This window comes from Xyrauchen texanus, chromosome 2 (assembly GCF_025860055.1).
Source record: "Xyrauchen texanus isolate HMW12.3.18 chromosome 2, RBS_HiC_50CHRs, whole genome shotgun sequence".
Lineage (NCBI taxonomy): Eukaryota > Metazoa > Chordata > Actinopteri > Cypriniformes > Catostomidae > Xyrauchen > Xyrauchen texanus.
This window is the reverse complement of record NC_068277.1, coordinates 53,372,348-53,393,196: the sequence shown is the minus strand read 5'-3', so window position 1 is coordinate 53,393,196 and position 20,849 is coordinate 53,372,348. Positions and strand designations below refer to the sequence as shown.

At 37.2% G+C, this 20,849-nt stretch overlaps 2 protein-coding genes across 3 annotated transcripts in view; one reads left to right on the top strand and one right to left on the bottom strand.

Moving 5' to 3' along the window:
• Window positions 1–16,573, top strand: part of LOC127618728 (leucine-rich repeat and fibronectin type-III domain-containing protein 4-like) — a 45,718-nt gene extending 29,145 nt beyond the window's left edge. For both annotated transcript variants that reach the window (XM_052091350.1, XM_052091342.1), the window contains exons 3-4: window positions 5,875–7,617; window positions 14,436–16,573. In XM_052091350.1, the coding sequence (XP_051947310.1) occupies window positions 5,900–7,617; window positions 14,436–15,657 (2,940 nt within the window). In that variant the 5' untranslated portion in view covers window positions 5,875–5,899 and the 3' untranslated portion in view covers window positions 15,658–16,573. The remainder of the gene's footprint in view (window positions 1–5,874; window positions 7,618–14,435) is intronic.
• pcxb (pyruvate carboxylase b) overlaps window positions 1–20,849 on the bottom strand; it is a 299,005-nt gene that overhangs the window by 106,136 nt on the left and 172,020 nt on the right. The gene's annotated exons all lie outside the window — the stretch shown is intronic.

Below are 20,849 nucleotides of genomic sequence, written 5' to 3'. Positions count from 1 at the left end.
ACCGGGACCGAATTATATCTGTGGTCGGAAGATCGTCACACATTAGAAAAATCAGAGGCCAATTAATTCGTTATCCTGGCCAAATAGGGTTGATCCCAGTACTTTGAAATATCATGGAGGAGGTCCGGGGAAAACAAAGAGTAGCCTACGAGGTATAGCTGAGCACTGGCATGCTAAAAACAGTCATCAAAGTTCGATTTATGATCCTTCAACTGTGCCAATCCATTTGCATGTGTAATAAACTCCAGCAATTCCACATTATTTGCCAAAGGTCTGGAAATCCGACCACTAGGAGTCAAGGCTTCAGCCTGGCCACCGGCGAATTTCTCGAAACCCGATGCCGCCATAGACATGGTGTCCTCATCCTCAGCAACAAAGGAAACCACAGAGCAGAAATGCCCACGTGCAAACTCAGAGAATGTTTAGCCGAATCCGGGAGAGTGACAGAGAGATCCATAGGTTGGCCTGTTGCTCAACTCCCATGTCCTCACCGTCCATGCAGGCCTCCCATGAGTCAAACGGCTGGGTGCCGCAATCTGCACCAGATACACAATCTGCACCAGCATGTGGCTTGATTGAATTTCCAAAGGAGGTGAGCCTTTCACGGATCGTCCTGATGTTTATTAAATCACACTGTGGTCAATCCGAACACTCCAATGCAGTCTCCTTGTGGTGAAAAACCTAGACAGGCAATACACATGTTGTGGGAATCTTCACCGACGATGAACCTGACAATGAACACCGACGATGTGGTGCCACTCAAAAAGGAGAATAATAATGATCCTCGTTTTGACGTGAGTCATTGGTACAACACGGGCCAGACTCGATGGCGTGAAACGAGTGCCTTTATGGATCGTGTGACATAGCTCCCTAGAGGCGTCACTTAAGTGTCATCAGCCAATAAATTGCCGTAATTGTATAAGGGCTACAGACCACATGACACCATGTCCCAATGCGATTACGCAGCTCAATTTCCTACGAAAGGGAACCAAAATAGATTAATATGGCATCTCCTCTTAACAGTGTAAGAAGCTTTTATAGGCTCTCAGAATAGTTTGTCCTATTAATATAGTAAAACATTTTATGAAGCATTTTTTTTCTATTTGAAAATTATAAATGTTCAAGATACCTCCCTTTCTGCACCTTCAAGAATTCTGCACCTTCCAGAATACAAAATTAGAATCTTCTGCTGTTTAATATGTAATGTGCTGAAAAACAAGCCTAATTGAGCTAGGTCAGATTGTTCCCCAGTTATATTTATCTTCATTTTCTAATGGCATTGCAAAAATTACTATGTTGTCTTTTTGAAATTTGCATAATTATTGTTATGTACTGTTTATTATACAGAGACGGGTGAGCAAGCACACGCTCTGCTAATTAGGTGCGTTCACAATGCCAAATACTTAGGAATGGTTATTTAAAGATAACTGTAAAAGATCTGTAGTGTGCCATGATGAAGGCAGAATATTCAATCTGTGACACAGCTCTCTATTGAGCTATGGTCAATGTTCTCTATGTGTTCAATATGGAGATAAAGCATTTTATACTGATCACAAACATAGCACAAACATCTTTATTTCCAAATTGCATGTGTATTATATGTGCAGTTTTACAAATAGCTATGCAGCAGATATTAAAATTCATCTTCAGTTAACATATATATTTTTTTATTTTATTTTTTTTCTGTAAAATGAATACGAATATGAAGTACATTTGTGGGAAATCTGTTGTAAAATATTTTATTTTAACACTTTTTGGCTTTTTGGGATTTTTATTTAAAAAAAATAAGAAAAAAAAAGATGCCCAGCTGTGCTTGCCCTTGAATTCTGCTTTGTTATAAGTCTGCGCTGATTTGATGGGACAATTAATTAATTGAAACCCAATCTTTAATAATCACACAGATCCACAGCAACCAATAAATTTATATCGGTATATGGTCTCATTAGCGAAAGCACAGGACAGTGCCAGTCACAGCTGCATGTGCACAAATTGTGGCAGAATTTGATTCAGCGCCTATGCACAAAACACGCACACACATCAAGTGACACTCAAACACCCAGTCTGTTCTCTGCTATCTGCCTCACTTTGAACGTTACTATATTGAAATATATGTACTGTATTAAATATATTTCCATTATATGTGTACTTTAACAATGTTTTGATAAATTTGATATATCGTGCAGCCCTAGTTTGTACCTGCAGTTAGTGTTAAGTGGCACAGTTTAAGAGCATTTGCTTAAAGTGCTAATACAGGACTGAAGTGTGACTCTGAAATATACTCTGAAAGAACTTAATATCTCTCTACCTTCATCTCTTGGTTTAAGCCATTTTTTATGGTGACAAATCAACATATTGGAGCAAGACATCATATAAAAACCTGTACTTTGCCTTTTTATGTGATGATTCTCTCTCTCTATCTTTCTTTTTGTCCTTCCCTTTCTCTCTCTTTCCTGTGTTTTTTCTCATTAGTTCATCTCTTGCTCTTGCATGTTCTCTGGACAGAGTAGCTGAAGTATTGTGCACTGAAGTTTGTAGATGGACTTAATTTGTATTGATTATGTTAGACTACAGTTGATCTCATCTTTAGATTGGAGCTCACATGATATTAAGAATAAGACATTCTTTAGCAGAGGTGGGTAGATTAGCCAACAACTCTACTCAATAAAAGTGCAATTAGATATGCAATTATCAATTAAAAGTATCAATTAAGAGAAAAATGTATCCAATTAAAAGAATACTCAAGTAGTGAATAACTCGTTATTTTCCTAAATGACATAATAGACGTTTACTCCCCTATATTCCATTACATAATACACATTGAACATGTACTACATAATTATTATTATTAAATGTAAATTCTGTCATCATTCATCATCATGTTGTTCCAAACCCGTATGACTTTCTTTCTACCATGCATCACGAAGTAGATATTAGACAAAATGTTTGCCTCTATTTGAGTCTATTTATATATATATATATATATATATATATATATATATATATATATATATATATATATATATATATATATATATATAGAAAGTGAATGGTGACTGAGACTGTCAGCTCCTAACATTCTGTCTAACATATTTTGTGTTCCACATAATACAAAGCATCACACTGGTTTGGAACAACATGAGGGTAGAGAAATGATGACATAATATTACAATTTGGCTGAGCTATACTTTTAAAGAGATAGTTTACCCAAAACTGAAAATTCTCTCATCATTTACTCACCCTCATGCCATCCCAGTTGTGTAAGACTTCCTTTCTTCTTCAGACACAAATTCAGATTTTTAAAAGAATATTTTAGCTCTGTAGGCCAACATTTTGATGCTCCAAAAAGCACATAAAGGCAGCATAAAAGTAATCCATAAGACTCCAGTAGTTAAAGTGTGGGTGAGAAACAGATCAATATTTGTCATTTCTTGCTAGACAGTAGGGGGCGATAATCAGAGAAGAATGTGAATCACCAAAAACACAAGAAGAATGTGAAAGTGATCTGTTTCTCTGTTTCTCATCCACACCTATCACGTCGCTTCTGAAGATACTGATTTAACAACTAGAGTCTTATGGATTATTTTTATGCTGATTTATGTTTGTTTGTTTAGCTTTAAAATGTTGCCACCCATTTACTTGCATTGTATGGACCTACAGAGCTGAGAAATTCTTCTAAAAATCTTCATTTAAGTTCAGCAGAATAAAGAAAGTCATACACATCTGGGGTTGCATGAGGGTGAATAAAAAAATGAGAATTGTAATTTTTGGGTGAACTATCCCTTTAAGGAATCTTGTCAGACCTGGATGAATTTGTAAATAAGGAAAAGGTTTGGAAAAATTTCTAGTAAACATGAAAACATGAAAATCTCCCACAAGGACATTATATATAATGCTGAAATATAATTCCTTCTTTCGCTATTTCATAGCTTTTAAAGTCCTGTGTGGATTCTTATTTCAGTGTAGTTCCAGTTTTCAGTGTCGTAAGTATTTAGATCGTTAGTTCTGTACAGCTGTACCACCGCTCTCTAAATGCAGAGATTGCAGCCTACGTAGGGCACCAACTCTGGTCATGGAACACTCACTGTGTCTGAAACTGCCCCCTATCCACTATATAGTAACTATTTCGAGTTTTCGCTATTTGAAGGAGTGTCTGAATTCTGAGTGAGCCACTCGTTCCCTACTTTTGTTCACTCATTCTTACTCACAATGCACTATAATTTCAAGTGTACATTTCAAGTACACTCGATGATGGTTAATTTCCCACAATTCACCACGGGGCAGAAGTACAAGCTAGGAGTTTACTGCTTCCTTCACTCTGCAATATTTCATTTAATACTGAAGGCATTAAATTACTTTTTGACAAATCATTACTTGATTAAAATAACATATAGAGATACAAAACAAATACATTTTAAAATGTACTCTTAATTTGATAAAATGTGTTTGCTCTTTATGTTAACACACAGTATATATTAAAAATGACAAACAGAATAAAGATATATTGTATTAATATATTATTTAAAAAGAATAACAAATAAGTCCCAAGTATTTAAAAATTTAATGTGACGTTTCTGCACCAGCCCCAGAGCTCTGACACTCTCGTCCAAATTCACTCATTTCGTTCACTTACTGCTGAGATATAGTGCACTAACTGCCATTCATATAGTGAGTGAGTGAACGATAGCGGACACAACCACTCTCGTCACCACGATCGCCTTGCGCCCGTACATCTCATACGTGTGTAGCCCTGCGCACCTCGCTGTGTATGCGCAGAAATGCTGTCTGCGCCAGTTGTTGATCACGCAAATGGCAGCGATTTACGCTCAATTAGGATGTTTACATTGATTTATATAGTTAATCCACCTGAAGTAGCTGCGATAGTTTCCAGTACCCCCGCGAGGGCGTGGAGTAAATGCATAAACACTGCTTATGACATGCGGGACAAAGCACACTGATATATTGCTGCACTAATTTAAAAATGTACACTTAAAAACTGATGTCATAAGAGCCCAGTTACAGAATCACCCTGAAAATGACCATCTCATTACACAGAAAAGCCTGCGTTGAATTAAAGCCAAAATTTACCTCAGCGTGCTGCCTGAAGTAGGAGCTGTGACTTTAATCTTGAAATATCAGCTTGTCTTGGTGTTAAATGCATGACGAAACTATTCTTTTTTTCACTGTGCGTAGCGAAGAAAGTGTTTAACATTGAAGAGTTTGATGCTGCTGCACTGATGACTTGAGTGACAGTCTCATCACTCAAGTGGGAGCGTCTCATCATGCGCAGCTGTGAACTTCAGCTCTTGTAAAAGTCCCATTCAATAATCTCTCAATAAATTACGCATTAATTCAAATTAAACCGAGTAATGTAATGACAGTAACGCCACACATTGTAAAGAAGTAAAAGTACAAAAATATTTACCCACTTTTAAAACTACACTATAAGTTAAATTTTCCCCAAAATGTTACTCAAGTAAATGTAACTCGTTACTACACACATCTGTTTTTTTAGCAGAGTTTGTCCATCATAGAAGATTGATTAAGTCTGCATTTCTGTGCATATAAAATTCTGAGGTCTAGTGAAATGTCCCATTGATTTGTGGCTCACACTTCTCTTGAAGTGAGACAAACTTCTCTTCTGCCAAAGAAAACAGCAAAACACTATGGTGGGAGTGTGAATTTACATGCTAACTGTTAAAAAAAAACACAACAAAAAATGCTTTTTGGACTTTTAAAATGCACAATATGCAGCTAGGCAAAGGGTGATCAAGCATATACATTTCTGTGCTGTAAAGAAACCACATGAATAGGAACTACAAAGTTTAGACTAAATACACCATGACTGATTCTCTTTCGCTTTGTTTTTTTTTTCAGGTCTGTGGATCACTCCCTTATTACCATGAAAGACTCCCCACCCCTTCAGCCATTCAAAAAATCACACCTGTCTATCATTTTATGCCATCCTCATAGTAACACACACTCCCCCTCTTTCCCCTCTCACCCGTCCGTTCATCTCGAACAGAATACACTGAAGCCCTCAGACATATCCAGTCAACCTTCAGCTCCACTGTGGCCAAAGTTCACCAGCAGATACTCACCCCAAGACACATTCTCACCAATACTGACATTGCATTTACTGCACTGGCTTACACTGGCCTGCTTGCTGCCTGCTCTTATCTGCCCGATTCCAGGAGCAGTGGCTGGCGAGACGTGGGGCGTGGTGTCAGCGTGCCCCTTCCACTGCGTGTGCAGGAATCTCTCTGAGTCTCTAAGCACCCTCTGTGCTGACAAAGGCCTACTTTTTATACCTCCAAACATAGACCGCCGAACCGTTGAGCTTCGCCTCGCCGACAACTTCATTCGAGAGGTAGGAGGAGTTGACTTTGCAAACATGACGGGACTTGTGGATTTGACACTATCCCGAAACACCATTAGCCACATCCGGCCAATGGCGTTTGCAGATCTGGAAAGTCTACGCTCATTGCACTTAGATGGCAACCGACTGACTGAGCTGGGTCCGCGAGACTTAGTAGGCATGCTAAACCTGCAGCATCTCATTCTAAACAATAACCAACTCATTAACATCTCTTCTGAGGCCTTTGATGACTTTCTCATCACTCTAGAGGATTTGGACTTATCTTACAACAATCTTCGCAAAGCACCCTGGGATGCCATCCAGAACATGGCCAGCCTACATACATTAAACCTAGATCATAATCTCATTGACCAGATTGATGAGGGTTCATTTAGCGATCTCTACAAACTAGCCCGATTGGATATGACTTCAAATCGCCTACAGACTTTGCCACCTGATCCATTGTTTGCACGATCACAGACAGGGGTAATAAGCCCTACACCCTACAATTCAGTAATCAACTTGAATTTTGGAGGTAACCCATTACACTGTAACTGTGAATTGCTATGGTTGAGAAGACTAATACGCAGTGATGATATGGAGACTTGCGCTACACCCACTCATTTAGCAGGACGTTACTTCTGGTCTATTCCTGAGGAGGAATTTGCCTGTGAGCCTCCACTTATTACCCGACATACACACAAACTCTGGGTGTTAGAGGGCCAAAGGGCAACACTCAAATGTCGTGCAATTGGTGATCCAGAGCCAGTGGTGCACTGGGTCTCACCGGATGACCGAATCATTGGCAATTCCAGTCGTACCACATTTTTTCGAAATGGCACTCTTGACGTGCTTGTAACTGTTGCCCGTGATGATGGTACCTACACTTGCATTGCCATCAATGCTGCAGGCGAGGCCACTGCCCTAGTTGACCTGAAAGTTATCCCTATCCCTCACCGTGGAAATGGAACAATATTGTTAGCTCGTGACCCGGGATCATCGGACATTACCAGAGGGAAGACCTCCAGTGGACAAAGCCCTGGCCCTACTAACACTGACCTTCAGGAGGGACGGGAAGAGGGTCAAACCGAGGTTGAGGGTAAGGTTAGTGAAGCGAGTGAGGAGCAGATAGTAGGAGTGCAGGGAGTGACGTCCACTTCAGCGCAAGTGCGATGGGCTAAGGGTCGTTTGACGGGAGCCAACCTGGTGTGGATGTATCAAATACAGTATAACTGCACTGTGGATGAGACTCTAGTTTACAGGTGAGTGAGTCTGCAAGAGGGTATCAATGGCAAAATCATATCAACGTTCAGGATTAGGGTCAATTCCACTTGAGCAATTCACAAGTTGATTTCAGTTGAGGAGGATAAATCAATGCATTAACATTTAATATAGATTCATAGAAATTCTGTAACATTTTTAAAATGCGAACTGTATGTCTGATTGACTGAACAGTGTGAAAGTTTCCCTGTCCCTGTACAAAACAATCCTAATAAAGCAAAATATATCCATTGAAGAATACATTTACATATTTCTTAGCCTACACATCATTAAGTAAATTACAAGAAGTAGCACATATCTTGTAAATGGTAATTAGCAGAACAGGTGGTTAAGATGACAAGTTAAGTACTGTAGTTTGGTCTCAAATATCACCAAGACTGCTATGTCAACTGCAAAAACAGTGAGAGTGCTGTCTAGTGTTTCCTCGGGTCACTGAGGATGAGTCATCACAGATGAACGCAACTCCTCCTTAGTGTAGTGAGCCCAGTTTTTCATATTTTAACTAGACAAGTGTATGTTGAATAGATCCAGGTTACAATGGTTCAGGCTTTTTTAGCTATCATCTTCTGTCACATTATCTGCAAATTGTTGAAAAATCATGTTCATTCACAGGCAGCTCACATAATCTATTTAATGAGACATTTAAAAGTATTGCAATAATGAATATGCAATGTTCTGATTCTTATCAGATTGAATTGTGATAATAATGAGCTCCATATTGAACCTGAGGCAAAGGCAGACCCACACCTCACTGATTCACATGTTATCAGTGTCTGCGACTCTAGCAGTGGCTTCAGCCTAGTTTCTGTTAGATATTTTCTGAACATGTTCAATACATCTTGCACCTCTCAGAGCCATTATCTATGGCAAGTGAAACACGGCCTCTTTCTGTCAGTGAATTTGTGTATGTGGGGAAGAAGAATTACAGAATAGTGACACCACAGACATTGAAACTGACAGAGGGGCTGGTAGAGAGAAAGAGAGAGGGAGTGAAGAAGAAATAAGGGGGGTGGGACAGAGATAGAGACAGAAAGTTTGACAGAGGGCTCAAGGGATAGAGTAATGAAGTCTTTAAATGGGCTTAAACTGCAGTGCCAATAAGTGTGTCACAACCTATTTTGCTGACGGCCACAACAACAGGAAGAAGAGAGTGAGAAATCGAGAAAAAGAGAGATTACTGGTATAAGGATAGCTTTTATCTTGGCTTAGGTTTGGTTTCTGAATGTGTAGCTTTGCTGAATCAAGAAAAAGCAGACAAGTTCCCTTAATGCCTCGGTGAATCCATAGATATTTTGCAAAAAGTGAGAGTGAGAGAGATAGAGACAGACGGGAGAGAAAGACTTTAAATTAACTGAGTGATGATGAGAGGTAAGAGTGTGACAAGAGAAAGGCAGGGTTGAGTTTAGAGAATAAGAGCAGTCTGTTTATGAAGATTATGTTAGTGAGGACAAAAGATGAAAGTCTTTTCTGTCTCCTTCCCTTTTGCTCATGCTCCCATCCTTCCCCCTCTCGCCCTCACTCACTCTTTTATTAGTGTGTTCTAATAATTGCATGTTTCTGTGTCACCAGTTTCACAATACATTTCCCTGTCAGGTTTTTATTGCAGCATGGGTGTGTATGAGTGTGTGTGTGTGTGTTGATGTATGACACTATAAAATGTGAATTTGTGCAGTTCCATCACACACATACAGGCACACAAATTAAAGGGACTAGAAAAAAGGTCAAACTCCCTCTTCTGAAAATGCAAAGCAACAGTACTAAGAACCCAGAGGAATATTTTACTGCTCAGAGGTTGCTCTTTCATAGCTCAAGACTTAGAGGTGTTCTCAGTTCTGTTTTATTTACATATCAACATCATTTCAGATGTTTTTACCTACATTCCCTTAGGAGAAATAAAAATTACATAAATGAGAAAGTTGTTGACATACAGTAAGTATAGAGTTTGCAGGGGGAGGGAAATATTCATTCTAAAGAGCATCTGATTGGAGACAAATCTGTGTAGTGCAGCGATATTTTCGGTACATTTTCCTGAAAAAGACTGTGAATTTAAAATGTGTATATTTAACCTTGTGCGACCATGCGGACACATGCATGGACTTCTTTTTTGGCATTGCTATACGCAACACATTATTTAAATTAATTTAAACAGACTGATCTCAGTTCAGAAGACTCTGGGGTGTCAGTAAAGATTTAAACTTTCAACGTACGCAGTCATGTGACAAAACAACATGGTGCTTATCACAGCAGAGTTTGTCTTTTGGAGAAATGCCAACAAAACTACATCTGGTAAGAAACCAAATTAGGTTTTTACATTGAAACCTTTTTGAGTCAAAAGATTAGAGTCTCTAGTTTCATCCGGTATGCAAATCTTAACATTTTAATGATTTATCACATAGCGCCACGCTGCTAAACAAAATAAACACTTATGTGTACTTCAGACCATTTTTACCTTAGAAGTCCCATATTTACTATGCACTACCACATTGAGAATCAGTGGGTTCATCCAAAAGCTGAAAAATGTTGCTTTCAATGGCTTTATATGGAGTTAGGGTGAAAATAAGGTGTATTCCAAACTTTTCTGAGACCAGTGCAGACAGACAACACTGGACGAGAAGTCATTCACTACATTTTGTGCAAGGGCTCTCTAGCTCTCTATACAGCTAAGTGCATTCACTCCTAAAATCTGACCAAAAGTTCAGTTTCAGGCTGCAGATGATGGTTGGCAGACATGGGACAATATTAATCAGTACTTCGATTAAGAATTTATAATGTATGATTTTATTTTAACATGGTTGGCAGTGAATGGATGATACTGGCCATTACTTTGAATCAGAATGAATTACGCTCACTTCTGTTGTAAAGTCTGTAAAGTCTCAAAAACATGAATAACTAACAATCCTGGAAACATAATAAGCAATTTGATAAAGAAATCTGGCTTTTATTTCTTGGTATTATTTAAAATTTCACAACTACCCACTTTCATATTGCCATCAATTCTATGAAAGCTCTAGAATTTTTAGTTTTTATTGCATGTTTAGGCCTAATGGTGCTACTAGTTACAAACCAAATGGGGAAATGGAAAATGCACATGGCAGTCACGCTGGGTTCTTGGGTAGGTTAAAGGAAATTTTGTCGACAATTAGTACACCAAAAATTGGATGTAGGGGAATCTATTTGCACAATTAAAACAAAAGAAAAATCATGCATCCAAACCCACTGACTAAAACTGCTGAGAGGGACATTTACTCACTATGTGCGGTACACAAGCCAATACACATCTGTGGATCTTGTAATTCAGTTAGCACTGATTTATCACCCAGAGACAGTCACCTATCACTTTTTTGCTAAGTATACTTGACTTTCTTTATCCTTTTTCATTATCTTTATCTTTCTTTTCTTTCAATAGCTTTTATGCAGTCAACGCATTTACTCAATTTGACATTGATGTTGAATTGAAGTATCATTGAAGCTCTAATGTGTGAAAAAGTTGCTGTATTATTTGATTTTTGGAGGTTTGATTTCCATTTGTGTATTTCCTGTGTGTTTTGATGCAGGTTAAGCCAACAAAAAAAGTACTTTCCAAACATCATGAGCGCCATCCACACAAATGACTAAACCTAATATTATTAACATTATAAACCTATTTTTAGTTTTCTTTGATACAGTACCTCATTATCTCTTTGTAATTCATACTTAGTACATGCAAAGGAAATCCACCTACAAATATACTATATCTACAGTATAGTTCACAAACATGTTTTCAATAGCATGTCTGAGATATTTACCTACAAAGTGTGTAGATAGTCACTTATGAAACATATAATGCCCAATGTCCTTCCATGTTAATTAAATAGTATATCTCTTCTTGTTGCTTGAAACAGCAAAACAAGGGCATACAGACCTACATGGAGTTTATAAATACAAAGCTATAAGAGGGCAGACAGAATGACCTTGAGCTCTAACTCATAATTTACACCACATCCAGGCTTAATAGATTCCGACCCCAATGACAGAGCAGCTCAGGCAGACAGAGTGTGTGTATGTGTGTGAGAGAGAGAGAAAGAGTGGGCGAGGGTGTTTTTTTACTTTATTGATTAAAAAAATTATAATTCAATAAACAAATTATGCCTGCACAGTTATGGCATAAAATAAATGATGGATTTTCACAATATTAACAGTACAAATATTGAATCCACAAAAGCAATTCACAAATACCACCAAAGAAACTCTCTGGAATATGTGATTCTGGTCAAACATGGCATTCTGCAGTCTAATAAGTTTTATTTTATGACTGCAAAACTGGATAATTGCCTGTTAACTTTGGTAACAGATTTTTATGTTTTTTGTATCACTACTCTGTCTGTTTCTTCCCACTTTAGGGAAGTTGAAATAACTTCAACTTAAATCAATATTTCATGTCCATTAATGTATTCGGTAAGTAGATGTTCAATAAGATGGATTACCTAGTCAGCTGATCCACATTATAAATTATTGCACAGCTTTCTGGAATATTTTATTCTGATTGCAGTCAAACATTGGTGAAATATTTCTGAATAAGGACCTGTTATTTCTACACAGTTTTGCTTGTGTTTTATCTCTTTGTAGTCTCTACAAGTAAGCTATTAAAATAATTTAAACTCAAATCAATATTTCATATATTTTCAATTATTTTAAGTAGCCATGAAGTAATATCCTCCTGAGACCCGAGCATGACTGCTATGTGAATTATCTATTTTTTATTTGTAACTATTAGCACCAAATAAATATGCAAAAAAGAAAAACGTATGGCAAAATATGTGGACAGCGGGACTTAAAGTTGTGACATTTTAAATAATACCAAACTATAGAAAGTCAGATTTTTTTAAATTATGTTTACAAGAGTGTTATTCGTATTTTTGGAATACAGACAAAAACACAAATAAAAAACAATACAAATATAAAATATTTGACTTGATTTGACTTGTGCTGCAATGTTTTTTTCTACTTTGACAAAAAAATCTGAATGTCCTCTCTTTGCACTCTCAAACAAACAAGTGACAGTGTCAGAAATTAGCATAATTAATTCTGATACAAATTATAGCCAGCATTGTCCAATCACTGCCATCCATGTTAAAATAAAATAATACATTATAGATTCTGAATCTAAGTACTGATTACCATTGTCCCATGTCTGCCAAACATGTTGAATGGTTCAAACATCATCTTGAAACTGATCGTTTGATAGGAAGTTTGGATTTAATGCACTTGGCTTCATAGGAAAGCTACAGGATGCTTCCTTGCTCCCTATCTAGTGAAAGACTGAACCGTTCTTTCATCCTAACTTTATATAAAGCCTTTGAAAGCAATTTTATTTTTCTCAGTGTGAAAATACACAGTAAATATATGATTATTAATGAAAACCTTATTCTGTTGTACACATTTGTGTACATTGTTTAGCAGCATGGTGTTTCACGATAATTCGCTCAAATTTAAAAAATGGCATATCGGATGAAACATGAGATTCAGTTTATTTTTTGATTTTTTGACTCAAACAGGTTTCAATTTAAACACTTCATTAGGTTTCTTACCAGATGTATTTTTGTTGCTGTTTCTCCCAAAGACAAACTTCGCTGTGATTGGCACCATGTTGTTTTGTCACATGACTTTGTACGTCAATGACTTTTCTGACAGCCCAGAGTCTCCTGAACTGAGATCAGTTGGTTTTAATTAAATACATTTATGTGTTGCGTATTGTGAAGCCAAAATACAAATTCCAAGCATTTATACGTGGGGTTGCACAATGTTGAAGCTGGATAATATATAGTAAGATGGACATTATCATAAAATAAACAACGACAGGGTAATAAAAGTGCCCTCTACTTCACGGTTACCCTGTCTGGCTTTTTTGGGGGGATAATTATTGGCTGACTGTACAGTATCTCTTACATAAACTCCTTCAAGAAGATAAAAAAACACTAGCTCTTCACGATGAACTTGGCAGGCTTTATCTTGTGATAATATCTTGCTGACTGTATTCCTTACATACAAAATATCAACATTCATACAGTATACATACAATGTATGTATACAATTTATGAGGCTGCATTAGATACTCCCTATGCACACAACACTTCTTATTAAAGTGGATCTATTCCTTGCCTTTCTGTTTTTACTTTTGCTTTGTTGAGTACTTCGGGCCATAATTAAACAATTATGGAATAAACAATACCACTGAGAAGATGTAATTCAAGCATAAACACAAAATTACAAAGCACCGTGTAACGTGTCCAACAAAATTGTACAACAACTGAAGCATCTTGTCATGAGCTTGTTTGTAGCTAATATTCCATGTGCAATGCACCATTGGAAATCTCCTTTAATTTTTAGCCGACACATAATTAAACCCTTCAGAACCAATGACGGTGGGCGCCAGCCAATGAATTTGTACTTTTAGAGAAGGAAAAAGAAAACTGTGTGTAGAAGAATAATGGGGTTTTAATACTGTGACTAAAGCAGTATTCTAAATGTGTCAAGGTCTTGAACAGAGCCTGTAATTATATGTCGATATTAGAGGTATTGTTTGGGAAGGCCTTCACTTTGCTAGCATTGTGCCAGAACAGCCCTCTAGATTTCCATTACATTAGCAATGCTTTTGTGTGACAACAGTGTACGCACAAGAAATTTGTTTTACAGGAACAAGCGCCTAAGCAAAATGCTGTTTCTTTATGATAGAATGAGGGAAAGGAACTGTTTGTGTGTGTGTGCGGGTGTATAATTGCTTCAGGTTGCTAACCACTCTTTCTCTTTTTCTCTCTTTAAGGATTTTGCCACCCACAAGTGACAGTTTCCTACTGAAAAACCTGGTCTCTGGCATAGACTACAATTTGTGTGTGCTAGCCATTGTTGATGACACAGTTACTTCTATGGCTGCCACAAAGGTCATTGGTTGCACGCAGTTTAGCACTAAGGACAATTACCCTGACTGTCGTTCACTACAAACCCACTTCCTGGGCGGGACGCTAACCATTTTGGTTGGTGGAGTTGTTGTTGTAACGCTATTGGTGTTTACTGTGGCACTGATGGTGCGCCACCGTGTGTGCAGTAACCATGACAATCATCATGAAATAGGAGATGAGGTGGGATGCTCAGGACCAGCCTCCCCACCTCTTCCAGCTAAGGGAGCTGATGTCATCCCTCAGAGCAATGGAAATGGCAATGTAATGGTGTTGGTGTTGCCCAATGGGCTTGTTCAAAAACAGAAAGTGTCAGAGGGAGGATTGGGGTCGGCACCTAAACCAACTTCGAAAGTGAAACCCAAAATCCTCCCAAAGCCCAGAGTGAATCTTGAGCAGTTCAGGGTGGGAATAGAAGCAGAGAATAAGGGGTCAGAGAGGCTCCTTCCACCTTACACACCTAAGAAAGAAAAAATGTCTTTGTATTATACCCCCAGTATTCATTCCCCCTCTACGTTGCCATGTCTGTCACACCAGTCAGGAGCAACACAAATTAAACTCCAGCCTACCAACAGGAACACGGGCAAATGGGCCAGCTTAAGTTTTGCTCCACCCCCCACGTACAACTCACAACTCAGTAACAGGCGGTTCAGCACAGGAGGGGGCATTGTGGTCCATCGGGGAGGGACAGACAGCCAATGGAATTCCTCACTGGTCTATCAGAGCCCTGTTTTACCAGGCGAGAGTTCTCCTCACAGTGCTCTGCGCTATAAGAGAAGTTCATCGTTTGATATGGGTGAAATCGCCACCACAGCCTGCTATAGTTACGCCAAGAGACTGAGCGTAATTTGGACAAAACGGAGCCAGTCTTTACATGGCATGCTTGTCCAATGCAGCTCAGCAACAAGCACCTCAACAACCAGCAGTGGCAGTGGAGATTTCCAGGCACAACATTCGCAAGGATACATCCGTGCCTACAACAAAACCAACTCAAATTCCAAACCGCCAATAGCAGAGATTACAAAGAACCAGCGGTTGAAGGATAAAGATAAGGACAAGGGAGAAGAAATGGAGGAGAGTGTGGTGTAGGAAGAGAGAGGATAGGTGAGACATACAAGTAGATAAATCGCATGAGCGGTTGTAAGAAATTCAAGATGGATATAAAAGGGATCACAGAGAGATGGAGTTTGAAGGTGAGATGGAAAATTTGTAGGGAAAGCTTAGAGAGGGCTGAAAGTGTTGAAGATCCCATAGAATGTTGATTGGAGCAGTTGATCGATCGATCGAGAGAGAGTGAGTGAGAGAGAGAGAGAAAACCAGGTATCAAGAACAAAGTAAAACAAAACAAAACAAAGCTAGACTAGCTTTTCTGATTCTTAATAATGGAAAAACATATTTTTTTTAAATGCTGAGAGTCTGTCTGAACAATACCAAGGCTTTATAGCTAAAGACAAGCAGCAGTTGGTAACTCACATGGGCTTGGGGAAAATGTGGTGGAATTTGAGTATTGATCATTTCACTTGCCTGTTAATTACAGGGACAGAGTCACGGCAAGCAGACATGCCGAGTCATGCACAATCGATTTTACGAGATCAATTGATAATGTCAGCAATGGTATTACAGCAAATGTGGAATGTACAGGATGCAAACTGGAATGTGGAAATGTACAATGGAACAATGTAAATGTGATTTTGGACACATTTAGAACTTTAATGGGCATTGACTGTGGTATAAAATTGATATTTTGTGTGTGAGAGTGAACGTGTGTCTATGTAAGTGTTTGTGTGTAGGCGAGTGAGTCGATTAATGCACAAAGAAATAATCATTTTATGACATCACTGGATTTACTGTACCATGTGACCACCATCATCCAGTAGGGTAATGTTTTCTGGGAAGCTGAGAGACAATGTTGGTGTAGGGTCACTGAACTATTAAAGAAGGACAAAATAACTAAAAACAATATATCATTCGAAATAATACAATCTATAAATAAATTATGTTTTAAAACAAGTTTTGGATGGTGAAATGGATTAAAAAGAACAACAATGCACTAAAGTGTTACCATACATTTTGTTTTCTTTTTGTTTTTTATGAGTGATACTAGCGCTGGAAAAAAACTTGACCTAGAAAAAACAATGTCAATGTTATCAAAGGTTAAGATTTGTCTTGTTTTTTTGTTTTTTTTTACTGATTATAAAAATTGTGATTAAAATAAGGGAACCAAAAATATTCTTAATGATATGTGTTGATCTTATAAAAAAATTAAATAAATAAATCTGAATCTTAAATCACTGTTAAGTTGATGGAGCCCCTCAGAGGACAGGGTGGGGATTTTTTTTTTTTTGTCCTCGCAATTAGTTTTGAATGCTCTTGCAATACGTTTCGTCTGCCCTTGCAATTAGTTTTGTGTTCCCTCACAATACATTTACTATGATATTAATACAGTAACTATATTTCAATCTAGATATTCGTAGTAAAGTCCTAAGTAAAAATACAGAAAAATCATAATTTTGTGTCTATTTTGGTTTTTAAACCAAATGCTATGGTATTTGTAGTAAAACTGTAGTAACCACAAGAATTAGCATGGTTAAATCATTTTTACTAAATGGAGACAGTATACTGTAGAAAAACCATGAGTTCCACCAAAAGAACATGATTACTTAACCCTTTAAGTTAGTTTACCCTTAAAATAATTTTCAACGCATCAATAACTACAGTCTTGACCAACACAAAACCGGTATCATCAGCTTCTTAAAGCTTAGAAGCTGTACTTTATAATGCATGTAGGCGCTATGAAATAAACTGCACTAGGGCTTTGACATTTTCAGACAAATCAGAAGTGTTCCATTTTGATAATTTATAAATAATTTTGCAATTGCACAAATGATTTTAATCAGAAAAAACATCAAACTGATCAAATAGCCATGTGTTGTTGGAATGCTCTAAAAAGGTAGAATACAACCAGCCTTACTTTTACTCAAAACAAAAATATAGCAAGTAATAGCTAAGTATATGTCTTTGACATACATGTAACATGTAAACAGGTGTTTCTAATATGCCATGTTTTTGGGTATACCTTAACGAAATATAACAGAACAAAAAATATTATAGGAGGTGATTATCTTTAAAATGAGCCCAAAACACAATGTAATCGGATGCATAGATCATTAGATAATCTGCACAATGTGCACACAGCACATAATGTGCCATCTGGTTAAAACACGTTAGCTTTCCCGGATCAAATGACTTCATTGGAAATGATGTAGTATGTTGTCCAGCATCATGGAATACTGAACAAATCATATTAGGATTCAGATCACTGCAACCAGATGTGTAAGTCATCCATATATGGGCAGAGAGGATCGTCCACTTATATATGACCACGAAGAGATGGCACAAGTGCATGACACGGACTCAATGATGGCTCAAATGACACAGAATGGAACAAACATTTACTCAGTTACAGGTAACATGAATGGGAACAAAACAAAAGCAGTTTTTGGAGCTACCTTACTTAAACCCTGAGATATATAATGTCAATGTGTAATGTTTTTTTCTCCAGCAGTTTCTTAGGCGTAGATTATTTAAATAATAATAAAAAAAAAATCGAACAGTTTCCTTTAAAATTTTACCAAACATTTGACCATCCATGTTTTTATTTGTTTATTTAATTTTTTTGTCAAGCTATAAGCCTTTAATTTTGGGCATGTCACTGAAACAAGAAATCTTTAAAGACACCATAAAGGGTTAACTTTTTGAAGCTGCTAAAATGTTACTATAGTAAAACCATTGTTTCGACCAAAACTATGGTTCCCACAGTCTACAATATTACTATAGTAAAAGTACATAACATAGTTATCTATGGTATTTGTATAGTAAAACCATAATAACCACAAAATTATTTTTTTAATTAACATAGTCCTTCATTTTTCATTATGGTTTAACTACAAATATCATGGTTAAAATATGGTTACTGTAGTAAAACCATGGTAAATTTATTGTGAGGAATGCAAAACTATTGCGAGGGCACACGACACTTAGTGTGAGGGAAAGCAAAACTTATTGCAAGGGCATGCAAATCTATTTTCAGAAAATAAATACATAAATAAAAAATCCCACCCTGTCCTCTAAAGGGCTGCGTAAAAATCAGCCTGATCTCATGAAAATGACATGACTGTTGCAATATTTTTGCAAAATTATATTACATGGTTCATTACATGTATCGTGGCAATTTCAAGGTAAAATATCCCTTGAGTGCTGCAAAAATGTAGCTAAATTTTCTCCCAGACAGATGAGGTTTTTAAGGTAAATTTACTATTGAATTTTAAAGGAACAAAACCAATCAATCTTCCTACAATAAACATTAAACCTAACCAATAGTGTCAAAAAGCAAATGTGACATAAAAAAATGCAATTGCTGAAGCAACCACGTCATTTCCTTGTACTTATATGATGCTCTTGACTCAAGTGTCCTCTTGTGTGCTCTTCAGGTCACCCTGTCCTTTGCATCACAAGGGTAGTAATGTTCTATCAGTTTATATTTTATCGCTCTCGAACAAGCTTGTACATGTACTTGGTTAGAGTTATGCAATGTAATGTTCAAACAAGATGTCATAAGATTGAAAAACTGTGACAATTTTCAATTACAAACATGTACAATTTGTGTGAGGAACAGGGCAAAATATAAGTGTTAATGAACTGATAATCTACCCTTTTACTCATGATTTGTGTGAAAGGGAATCAAGGCCATTGTTGTTGTAGCAGCTCTAGTGTTCATTTCAACAGGAAACTGGTGCAATACGTATCATCTTTACGAGTCTGTAAAAATCCTTTTGCAAAAATGTTGTTATAGTAATGTGATTCTATGAGACCAGGTTGACTTAAAGTTGAAATGAAAAGTGATACTTTGTAATTTAGATAAGCTTTTAACTTTTTTTTTAATAGAGACATTTGTTTAATTAAAACAGAATGTAAGGGGGACTGCTATAAATGCTACAGTACTCACTCTCACACTCTCTCTCACACACTCTCTCTCTCTCTCTCTCTCTCTCTCTCGTTGCTGAGGAAAAGTAGCATGTGAGGCTGAGATAAAGAGAAGGAAAGAGACGGATTGAGGGAGAGAGATAGGAAGGACAGCACTGTCTGCAAGAGTGCTGATGCGGGACACCAAGCAAGAGACCAAGCAAAATAGATAGAGACTGTAAAAAAGAGAAAGGACATTGTGCCTGTAATGTGTGCGTTAGTGGAATTTTTGTCATATAAGTACTTTGCCAGAACACTTTAACACATTGCCAGTAAAGCACATTTAAGAATAGCATGGGTGAATTGAGGGGAAAAGATGAGTTGCCCTGTGTGTGTTTGCATGGGTGTGTGTGATTGGACAGACATTGTGTACATCTGTGCCTTCTGTATTTACCCATAGCAACAGACAGGCTTGCAGCAGGTTCTGGGAACACACAATAGGCAGTTATATTTGGCCCACCAAACATAAATGGTGAATCATGGAGAGGAATTATGACAAAAATAAATACATAAATTAAATAAAATAGTTGACTGAGAAAACATTCAGTTTCCAAACATACTGTATACTGTAAGTTCTGTTTTCAAAAAACGGAGAGCAGCCTACCTAGACAGAATTTTAGGACCAACTCCTGACACAAAGGCTTTTTTAAAAGTACAAATTATGCTGCTTTAATAGGTACCTTATTTCAGCTAAATCATCATTCATAGATAAGACAATCCCAGAAGTCACTGTAATGGGTTTTTAATAAGAAAATAAAATATCTAAGATGGATGGAGTCAAGAGAAATGCTAGCTATATTTCATTAAATGTTTAGCATAGTCGAACATCTTGCCAATTTACTATTTTACCTAGTTTTTGTGTGTGTTATAATTTTTTTTATGTCTATTAGTGTTTTGTGCTATTAGTTTACATCAACATACTAATGTCAAACTCTTAGGGCCCTATTTTAAAAGCACTAGCGCTAAGAACAACGCTATGCCATTAAGTCAATGGGCATGGTCATAAAGTTTTGGTATTTTCATACAAGCAAGTCTAAGTTTAAACGCAAGAGGGTTTGGTGAAATTAGCGCAATGCACTAATCAGGTCAAGTGCAATTTAATTCAGAGTTTCTTCTTCAATTATTGTGGCATCTGCATCCTAAAATATAGTCCATTCATTCAAGCACAAGTGATATAAACAAAGGTAGCACATTCATAAGAAGTTGGTAGTGTAAATGGACTGAATGCAATGAATTAGAATTAAAAGAATAGAAATATG